Source organism: Terrapene carolina, unplaced genomic scaffold, assembly GCF_002925995.2.
Source record: "Terrapene carolina triunguis isolate 2854851 unplaced genomic scaffold, T_m_triunguis-2.0 Scaffold130, whole genome shotgun sequence".
Taxonomy (NCBI): Eukaryota; Metazoa; Chordata; order Testudines; family Emydidae; genus Terrapene; species Terrapene triunguis.
Window position 1 is genome coordinate 2,862,821 of NW_020664481.1, and position 10,655 is coordinate 2,873,475.

Below are 10,655 nucleotides of genomic sequence, written 5' to 3' on the forward strand. Positions count from 1 at the left end.
TAAACAGGAAGTTGTGCAAGCAGGTTACTTGATCCCTCCAGGTGAGCGGTTGGGTTAGTAGAGCTGCTGCTGCAGCAGAGAGCGGAAGCCCCAGAGACACCTCAGGTGGAGCCGGCTGGCTGGTGTTCTGGAATCCAGCTGTAGCCACAAGGGGGAAAGAAAGTACAACTGGTAAGTTACTGGTGTTTGCTGTTCCGTCTCCCTGGGGCCTAGGGCCCGGCTGCAGCCCAAAGCGGAACCAGGCTCCTGCAATGGCAGAGGGCTTTCAGGAGGCCCGAGCCAAGACAGGCAGTCCAGCATTTCCAGTTAGGATCAGAGGCTACAGGACAATTCCTTCCGCTTCTTTGCAAAGCTCCCAGATCCGTGTGAAGCGCAGGGGACCTGCCCAATGGACTGGGCAGGGTTTTAGAGGAGGTCTGGTCTACAGGCCGACCTAGCAATATCGCTCAGAGCTGTGTGAGGTTTCACGCCTGAGCACTGTAGTTGGGTTGACCTAACCCCTGGGGTAGATGCGTGAGGTTGTCAGCAAGATTCTTCCACTGACCTAGCTACCAGCCCTCGGGGCGGATTAACGACTTCAACGGAAAACCCCCCTTCCATCGATGTAGGAAGTGTCTATGTCACAGAGCTACAGCCGTAGTGTAGACATGGCCAGAGTGTCTAAACCCGCTGGCAGGGCTTGATCCTTCTCTTGCTAACGCTGGTGTGAATTGGGAGTGACACGCTGAATTCAGTGGGGTCACAGCAGAGCGAGAGGGGAATCAAGCCCTAGGGCTTTCTCTCTCTGGCTCTGCTGGAAGGTAAAAGAAATGAAGCTCCGGAAAGGATCGGATTGCTGAGGGAGGGTGACCAGAAGCTCGGTGGTGGTAGAGGGGCAGGTGGGACACTGCCCCGACCCCTACGATCTCACAGTCCACTGACGTGGGCAACCTGCTTCCTGAACACGAAACCAACCCGACGCAGTCGGCACTTAACTCGGTGGCGTGTGCGGGAAAAAATGTAGGGCCTATTGAAAGTTCAAAGGAAGGTGGAGTAACCAGGAGCCGGCTGCGTGGGAGCTGAAGGAAGAAAGGGGACTGTGACAGAGCAGCACTGACCGGGCCTTTGATTGTCTTAGTTTGGAAAGAGCACAATGGAGGGCAGCGTCCTGGCTCGAGCAGAGGGGAGCATCCCCGGGATGTGGTTCTATCTGCAGGGTCACACCTCCCTCTCTCACATTTCCTCCTCCCCTCTCCCCCCTGCCCAGCAGCAGTGTGGCCAATGCACAGGATCAGGCTGCAGTCTCTGCCGTTGGGGGGCTGGGTAGTAACGGGCTAATCTAGGCAGCCAAAGGGGGGCCGGTTATTGTGCTTGTGGCAAAACTCCCCTGACTTGGAGGGGAAAGTTCCCCAGCCCGCCGGTGACGACCGTGTGTTTGCTGTGGGTTCATGGGGAGGTTGTGCAACTCCGTGCGGTTCAGTGAAGTGCACAGACGAGGGGGGAGGAAGGGGACCTGTCTTTTGCAAGTGGTTTGAAGTGCCCGACACAGGGCACTCACGGTGGGGGAGGGCCCCACGCTTTGATTGCTGCTCACTGCTGGGGGGGGCGAGTCACGGCCACGTCAGCAGCGGGGCGCTCTGGGCCCCGTTTCACAGGCCTGCGACTGCTTTTGGTGCCTCTTTTCCCACTGCGCCTATTAGCTCTGGACGAGAGGGAGATGCCGGCTCTGAGGCCTTGGGGACGCTGCTGACAGCTGGGCTCAGTGAATGTAGGGCTGGAATATCCCGATGGTTTGTGTCTCCTTCTCAAAGCACTGCCCAGACATTACTGAGTTAAACCTCTCAGCCGCCCTCGGCGGTCGCTCCTCCTGCTGGGCGTAACCCGTGGAGCGCGTCAGCGCCCGCTCTCTCTATCTATTCACAGGCCCAAGGGCGAGACTTTGTTCGGTGGGATAAGCCATTGACCGGGCTCGCGGCTCGCCGTTGCCATTCAGGAGGGCTGCCTTGCATGTATTTGCAGACTGAGAGCCAAGAGGCTGAGATTAGTGTGTCTTGATAGCCGCAATGGGTACCCTGGATCATGTGCACGACCGACGCTGCCCATCTCCTGGCTTTAGCTATTTCAATAAAAAGTGTTCAGTCTGTTTACCATGGCTCCCCCCCCCCCACCTCCCCATTTTAGTCCCCAAGTGCTTCTGGAAGTGATAGCGAAATGCCTTCTACTCTCCGGGGCCCACACTGGTCCTGGGGCACCATTACCCTCCCCTTCCCACCCACGGAGCGAGCACCCCCTTGGCAATGGCTCGGACTGGTTTGGAAGCTTCTCACAACTGTTCCTGTGATGAGCCAGGGGGTATAGCGAGATGTGCCTTGCTCTAGTTCTGCGTGTGGAAGCTCAGTCGCTTTTCCGGGTGCCCATCTGGTCGCGGGGCGTTTGCCCCTGCCTCCTAGCCAGTCGGACTGCAAGCTGCAGTTTAGGGAAAGCATGAGCGACCTCAGAGAGGTTCATTTCTTCACATTCTCTATAGTGTCTTTCACCCGTGGATCTCAAAGCTCTTCCCACAGCTGGATAACTAACCATCAGGGTCTTCAGTCTGCTGTGTCGGCTAGCTGGCTTGCAGCTTGGGGGCAGAACTAGACCTGGCATTTGCTAGCTGGCAGGGAATGCCCCTGCAGAGCCCACTGGGTTCCTTCTGCCTCCAAAGCAAAATTAATTCCACTTCTAAGTTCTCTACAAGGCTCCCTTTTTTTGCACTCCAGGGCTGGGTTTCGTGCTTGCTAGAGGAGATTGGCTCCTCATTCTGAAGCCGGAAAGACTAGTTTTCAGGGGCTAGTAATCCTGGCTGTGGGTGTTTGAGTCTCAGCTGTCAGGCTCTTCGGGGTAGGGCATTCCCCTTCTGCTGGTGACTGACAGCTCTGGTTCGAGCCCAAGCTTCAAGCAGGCTCATTGTCACTGATGTATGAACCAGGAAATTGCAGATAAGCGAAGATGCATTTGTCTGTTATCCCCATGGTGCAGATGGAGGCAGAGGGAGGTGAAGTGACACTAGACTGAGGTCACACAGGGGGAGTGTTTGCAGCAGAACACAGAGCTCCTGGCTCCCAGTCCCCAACTGTCATCTGCCAGAATGGGCAAGCAGACCTGGGTAAAAAACAGTGCCCTTCTGAACCCCCGTCCAGAGCTATACCACATCTCCTTTCTGAGCTCCGGAAGAGTTCCCTGACCAGTCCTTTTCTCCTGCACTTTGGCTGGGACCGGATGTGCTGAGGGGCTGGGAGCGTGGCTGCCTTGCCAAGGTTTTCCCAGCCCCAAGATATTCCAGTGAGCAGCTTGACCTCCCGGTGCATTTCCCGTGCGAATCGCTGAGCCTCTGAGCTTTGCCCGTTGCTAATCCCCGTGGCTAATGAGAGACAGGAGCAGTTGTAAGCTGTTTAAAATGCCCCTTCGACTAGGATTAAGGAGGGGAGGGCGGTGGAAAGAAAGAAGCCTCCAGTTTACGGAGCACTGTGTTGGAGGGAGTGCGGGGAGCTGTGTGCGTATGTGTCTGTGGAACGTCTGAGCTGTCTCAGGGCTGCTCCTCCAAGGCGTTGTAGGGTTCTGTGCAAAGTAACGAGGGTCCTTCGCCTGGCTCCTTCTATACGTCCCCTCCCCCTAAATTCCAGCCACCTCTGGCCTCCGTGACTTCAGCCCCTGCTCCCTGCGGGTCCGGGCATGCAAGGATTCACCACAGCAACTCTCCCCAACAGTCGCACTGAGGGTGACACTCACCGAGTGGACCCCGGAGGCCTCTGGGTGCTCGGCATGTGTTCACAGCAAGATCCCCAAAAGCGTGGGTGGGCTCCCTTGACGTTAGCTCTCCACTGGCTGCCCCGCTGCAGGGGAGGCACATGGCTGTCTCAGAGCTGTGTTTCCTAGCCCGGCACATGTGTGCTTATCATTGGCAGACAGCAGCTCCTCTCTGTAGCCCCCTTCCCCAGACTGAGGCCCTGGCCTTGTGACAGCGTGGGGAGGAGAGGAGAGGCTTCCTGTAGAGATTCCCTGGCGTAGCATCCGGCTGCCCGGGGTGCGTGCAGCGGCGCCAGGTCATGCCCCCCCCCCCCCCGCAGTACCGTTCCCTCACACTTGTGGCTCCAGATGGGCCAGCCCGGCCCGGCCATCAGGCTGAGCATCGCTGTCCCCTTTGGAGAGCATGGGATGCTTCCACCACACGTCCCGTACGGCCAGCCTGGGACATGCAGGGGAGAGAGGAGCACAGAACTCCCGGGGGGCTGCCCAACCCATCAGCAAGGGAGGGCGTCTGGTCTCCGGGGGCAGGGGTCTGAGCCCAGTCTCTGCTTGGGAGGTGAGAGACGCCTCTGCAGATCCTGGGACGGTTTAAAGAGCTGTCTGGGCAAGGGCCCTTTCTGTTCTCTGGGGCCCTGTCTCACCCATTCAGCCGCGGGGGAGATCCCGCCCTTTGGAGGGTCTGGATGCTGGGTGTTTAGCCCTCCCTGTTTCAACGGGATGCTATTTCACATCCCCCACTGATATCATGTCAATCTCCTTCGTGCAGATGGCTGTGGCTCGTGGGCAGCTCCCCGGGGAGGGTGGGGGGAATGCCTGGGGCATCCCAGCAGACCAAGGGGCAGGGGCACAGGGGGTCGGCTGGGCATCCCATATGGGAAGAGGGCAGGTGATGGTGGGGTGGGCGGGGGAAGCCTGGCTGAGGGCCAGGGAGGAGAAGGGGCTAGACTGTAACTGCTTGGTCCCCTCCTTCCTTCCCCTCTTTTCATTCAAGGAGTTGTCTAGAGCCGCTCTCCCTCGATTGGTGGAGGTTTCTATTTGAAGTGTCTCTGCCTCTGTCCATTGGCTGGGGGGAGAGACCTGGCTGGAAGGGGGGCGGGGCCTGTGCCTTGAAATAGGAAGCCCAGCGCGGGTCTCCCCCGCCTCCTGGCGAAGACGGCGGGCCTGCCAGTGCCTTTGTCTGGCTGAGCTGGCAGAAGCAGGAGGCAGCAGCATTCGGTGGGGAAGCCGCCCGCTCCTGCCCGCTCTCGGCTGTCTACTCATCTCTGTTCCCTTCTTTGCAGCGAGTGGAGCGTGACCCCGGGGCAGACCCCACCAAGGCTGCCGGCCCCTTGGACTCGTCGGTCTGAGCTCCTCTGGAAGAGCAGAGGGATTTTGCTTCCGGGACTGACATTCAGCCTTAATCGTCGCTCCCAGGCCTGGGGGGCCTGTGACCCTTGATGGACACTGCTGCCCAGGGCACGGCGAGCGGGGTGGGCGGCGTGCGGAGGAGCAGCTTGGGGGCGTGCAGCAGCTGAGCAGCATGCCCGTGGAAACCCTCCAGGCTGGGGACGTGATGAAGGGGGTTTCGGTGACGGCGCCCTTCACCTCGGCAATGCCATTCCGGATCCTCAACAAGGGGCCCGAGTACTTCCGCCGGCAGGCGGCCACCGGCGCCAAGAAGCCCAGCGCCGTGGAGAGGCTGGAGGCGGACAAAGCCAAGTATGTGAAGAGCCAGCAGGTTGCCAGCACCAAGCAGGAGCCGGTGAAGCCACTCCTGAAGCAGCCCCTCTTCACCCCGGGGGTCCGGAGAGCCATGCTCACGCCCAGCCGCAAGACCCCGCAAGGGGGCCGCAGGGCGGAAGCCTGTGGGCCAAAGACCTCCTTGAACCTGGAGATCCTCAACAACCTCATCAACATCTGTGACAGCCCCCTGCCCTTCCCCAAGTCGGAGAGCCCCCGGGAGCACAAGTGGAGAGCAGAGACGAGGGAGCCCCCGGGCAAAGAGCGGGGCGGGCACCCCGCTGTGCAGAGGAGGAAGGGCCCCTCGGATGGCATGAGCAAGCTGTCGGAGAGCTCCGTCACGTCCAAGCCCTCCAGCACGGTGGCCGTGCGCAGAGTGGATGTCCGGCCCTGCGGGGTTCGTCGGGACAGGGTGACCCCAACCATCCAGGTCACCCCTGTGCCCATCTCACCCGCCAAGGCCAGGATCCCCTCTGCCAGCTCCCTTAGCTCACCAAATAGAAGCCCCCACAACAGGCGGACAGACAGCGCCAAGCGGCAGACTCTCCTGCACAGGTCCAAGTCCGACCTGAGTGACAGGTACTCCCGGGCCACGGCCGACCTGGAACGCTTCTTCAACTACTGCGGGCTGGACCCTGAGGAGGTCAGGGACATAGGGGTGGAGCACTTTGCCCGGGCCAGCTCGGACATCGTCTCCATCAAGTTTCACAGCGTCAGCACTGCCAGCTCGGAGTGCGCCCGCTCCCAGCGCAGCGCCGCCACCCTGGAGGACAAGCAGGCGGAGCGCATGCCCTATGGCATCTCCGTCATCGAGCGCAATGCCAGGGTGATCAAGTGGCTGTACGGACTACGGCAAGCCAGAGAGCCCCAAAAGGTATCCAACGTATAATGACTCCATGGATGCCACGAACTCTGATAGCAAAGCCTTTTAGTGTGTGTGTGTGTGATGTACAAGGGGGTGTTTTAATTTCTTGCATGACTCAGTCTGGTCCCGCTGGGAAACACCCTATGGTGGAGTCTCACTGATAGAGCATCCTTTAACTCTAGTCCCTGTCCCCTGTTGGCCTCTCCCAGCCCCTTACCCTACCCCTGGCCCGCGGCGTTCAGAGATCCAGTCCCTGCAGCGACGAGACGTCGCCAAGCCGAGAACTTCCAAGAGTTGCAAGGCCCTAGCGAAGAGAGAGGGCGCGTTTCCTTGGCACGGGGGCCAAGGGGAGGAGCGGGACCAGCCTGGCAGCACAAGTAGGGATGTTCAATATTCTCGGGAGTTACTGCAGGGCTGCACATTGTCTCGCTCAACAGAGCTGGCCCTGGGAAGGGGTTTCCTTCCTAATAGGAACTGATCCTGTAAATATGCAGGCTATTAATAAAGAGCCTGGAATATCGTCCCCCGTGAGCCAGTGCGAGGGCAAAGGGCTGGCTTGCACCTGCTTGCCTTGATCCTCTTTGGCACCTGCCCGCGCTGGCCTAGGAATCAGTTGACTGAGACCGCGCCAAGAGGACTGTAAACGCCCTCGCTATCATGAGGCGGTTGGAACACACGTGTGTACACACCTCGTGGGTGAGCCCAGGGGACTATCTGTGCAGCTCATGGCCCAGCCAACACACGCCCGCCTCCTGCAGTGCGGCTGAGGGTCTGGTTGTCGCAGTGGAGGGCTTTTCTCCAGCCCTGCATGCACAACACAAACACAACCCCCACAAAGGCTCTGCCACAAGCTGCCAGAAACCCGGGGGATCTGGTGCTAAGACTTTTACCCCACCCTGGACTGCACCCTCCAGCTGTGCGGAGCCTGCCCCTTCCTGCCGTGTTAGCGGGAATGTTCTTAGCTGGGTCGGCCACGTTAGCAGAGCTCCGGTTAACGGTAGCATCAGAAGTGCGTCTCCTGCACCCTAGGAGCCAGTTTGTGTCACCCCAGTTCGTGGTGCCTCGAATGAGCAGCCACCGTCCGGCACATCGTGCAACTTCTGTGCTTCCGCAAGGCCTGGTGTGCCTTCGGCGTGAAGTGTCCACGCTATCCATCCCTCAAATGGTCACCTCGGGGGGCCTCTGAAACCCCCCAGACCGCAAGTCTTTGTATTTTCTGCTCAGCCTTAATAGCTCCCACAGGAGTTCAGAGACAAAGCAGTTTTAGGAGGCAGCTTGATCCAGATGAAACTTAATTTTGGTTTTGTTTTGCTCTACACGGAGATCACTGCTTCAGTTACCGAGAGAACGTCGCCCCCCTCTGCACAAGTTTTCCCGGGGACTGAATTCTCCCAACTCACATTAGTTAAGCTCTTTTGTGGGGAGGAGGAAATGGGTGTTTATAGGAGAATCCCTGGGTTGCGAGCTTGGGGCGATTGTAACAAACGCGTGGAAAGAACAGCCGGGTCTGCTCGTTGAACGGACAGCCCGAGCGGCATGCTGTTCTGCGCCGGGACTCAGAGCTGTCCCTCCTGAACGTCCCCTTTCTGTTGTACTTTTATCTTGCTGCCCGACTCATTCTTTTTGCAGCTGCTACTTCGCTGTAGCTCTGTGTACATTTCACTGGAAGCCAGCTTGCGTTTGAAGAGCGGATCCTTGGGGAGATGCTTGTGTGTGTGTGTTTGGGGTGGGGTGGGGAGTGTACCTTGTAAGTGACGTATAATAGGAAAACTATTCTGTGGGGGGTTACTAGTTCCTTCCACTGGAAACAGTCTTATCACAAACATCCCGGTGATGTTGTGCGTCTTGATTTCATGCCCCAGCAGAGACGTTCCTCATGGATAACTGCCTGCCGCATGGAGCTATTTGGGAGCGAGTGTAGATTGGCGGGAGCTTTCTGAACTGCCTGGGGGAGAGCAATATAACCTCCTACCCCAGCTGGAAAGCGCACGCAGGGCAATACAGTAGCGTGGGAGGGACGGTACCACGTGCCAGCGCTGGCTCAGTAAAGCTCGGCAGCGAGGCTGAAAATAGCAAGAGACTCGGCTGCTTAGCCATAAAGGCAAAAATCTACCTCCTCAGTGTAGGCTCATCAAGGTTCGTGCTGTGTGTGTGTTTTTTTACGTGTGTATATGTGTGTGTTTGTACCTCTTTTCCTCTGCCACAGTCAAAAAAGCCCAAGAGTTCTGGGACTGCTGACCCCAGTTATTTATGAAGATGGTTCTGTATTGTTCTCGTCTCATTTTTACTGTATTTGCTGCCGTTCGTTCTGTAAAAGCCTGACTGGTTTTATTAAAGTCCTGTCTTTGGATGGTCTGTATTCGTTTTGTTCGAACTTGGCTGCAAACCAGCTGGACACCCCATAACTCTGGCGGGGGGACCACCCTGCAGCGGGATGGTTGCTGAATAAATATAATCCCCTTTTTTGGGCTGATCTCACCACAGCTGGGATCGAAGTGAGTCAATAATGGAGCTTGGGGGTACGTATGTGGCCCAGGCAGGGGCCATTCTGGCATGTGGGGACCTGCCCCCATCAGAAGGAGAAAATAAAATCAAAGTAAAAAAATCTCCCTCTTTCTCAGTTCTCTGCGCTGTTCACAGCGGAGAGTGTGACCAAAACCCTAGCACCTTGCTCCAGCCTGTGCCGGCTCAGCAGTGGTCCCCGCCCAGCCCCCAAAAGCAGCAGCAGGATGTCACTCAGTGGCACCTGCAGGAGTTGGAGGGCCCTGCGCGGAGGGGGATGGTGCCCCCGGGAGGTGCCGCTCTCCACAATTCCATAGTCCCTGAGCAGCTCTGCCAGGCTGATTCTGGCCTGCAAGGGGGGGTGCTCAGCCACTGCGGTACAGAGCCTTTGGAGAAGGGAACGCCCTTGTTTAAGGGAAAATCAAGGAGCAGGCAGAGCACGCAGTCTCTCAGGAGAGACAGAGATGGGAAACAGGCACGGTCTCATTTCCAGTTAACCCTTGCCCGGCTGCTAGCTGGCGCTTGTGTCCCAGGAGCTGGGCTCCACAGAAGGTCAGGGCACGCCTAGCAGGTTTCATGTGTAATCTGCTAAGTGCATGTTTAATGGCAAAGCATGTGTTGCCCTGCTGTGCCAGCCCCCATCTGTGCTAGCTGGAGGGCATGCCCCACTTACCGTCAGCGGTGGATCTGCAGAAGCATGTTTTGGGGGAGTGTGTGGGTGTTGGCTGGCTGCCGTGTGAGCTGCGGTACGCACATAGGCTGCTTGCAGCCCCTGTGGCTCATGCCATCTGCTTCTGCACTTGTCTCAGAGCTGGGGGCACCGGGGTGCTGATGGTATAAGCTGCATGGTTGGACAGCTTCCCTCTCCATCTCTGAAATCTGCACCAATCCGCGCCCAGGTTACAAAGGTCTTGAAGGATTCCGGTGCAGCGGGAGAGAGGGAGACCTGCTCCCATCCTGCTCTGGTGAAGTTAAACACGTTGCACCATCCTAGAACGAAAGAAATCACTGCACGGCACCGGTGTAGTGCGAGGGCATCGCTGCCTCCCAGCTACCGTGCTCTTTGGGCAGCAAAGCGACCACCAGGGGTACAGGCTGCTGGGAGCATCCACAAGCAGCCAGGCCAGGAGCACGGGATTTCCCTCTGCTGCTGGGGAATGTCCCAAGGCAGAGTCCTGCTTTGTGCTGTTACAGCACTTTGGGAACAGTCACAGGGGAGGCCGATCAGTGCTGATAGGGGAAGTGCTGGCTCAGCTCAGACAACCAGGGACTTTCCATCAGCTCATCCTGGCTCTGACAACAACTCTGTCTTCGATCCTGGGCAAGTCACTTAACCTCTCTGTCTCCGTTTCCCCATCTGGGAAATGGGGAAGGTGATCATTACGGGCAGGCATCTAAGGAAGGTTCATTAAGGTTTCTGAAGTGCCCTGAAGAGGAAAAGTGCTAAGTGTTATCCCCAGACAGCTCTGCCAATGCGCCTCAGTCCTGACCTAGGCCAGCTCTGGTTTCCTAGGGCTGGGTCCCTGTATAGTTCTTCAGATGCCCTTGCGTCACATCATCCTGCCTTTTTGTCAATAGAAGATACTTCTGTGAAACAACTCTACCCGCCCCCCCCAGCGAACCGTCTTTAAGAACTGGGATAGAAAATTTTCCGCTTTCAAAGGAGCAATCTCGGTGCATAATCAAAGGCCATGGCGGTCTGTTTTCGTAGTCACATGAACTGGGAGGAAATCATGTAACAAGCATAATTCGGATGATCCCATGCTGTTTCTATAACTTGACCGGAGATTTCTAGTACCAGGAC

General features: G+C 57.7%; 1 protein-coding gene across 1 annotated transcript; it reads left to right on the plus strand.

Annotated features, from left to right (window-relative positions):
• The first annotated feature begins 54 nt into the window (after nucleotides 1-54).
• FAM110A (family with sequence similarity 110 member A) lies at nucleotides 55-8,704 on the plus strand. The gene is made up of 2 exons (XM_024200917.3): nucleotides 55-171; nucleotides 5,046-8,704. Exon 2 carries the CDS (start codon nucleotides 5,285-5,287, stop codon nucleotides 6,371-6,373), a length of 1,089 nt encoding a protein of 362 aa, XP_024056685.2. The 5' UTR covers nucleotides 55-171; nucleotides 5,046-5,284; the 3' UTR covers nucleotides 6,374-8,704.
• The last annotated feature ends 1,951 nt before the right edge of the window (nucleotides 8,705-10,655 follow it).

Coding starts and splice junctions, on each gene's coding strand:
- FAM110A (XM_024200917.3), top strand. CDS start 5,285: ATGCCCGTGGAAACCCTCCAGGCTGGGGACGTGATGAAGGGGGTTTCG.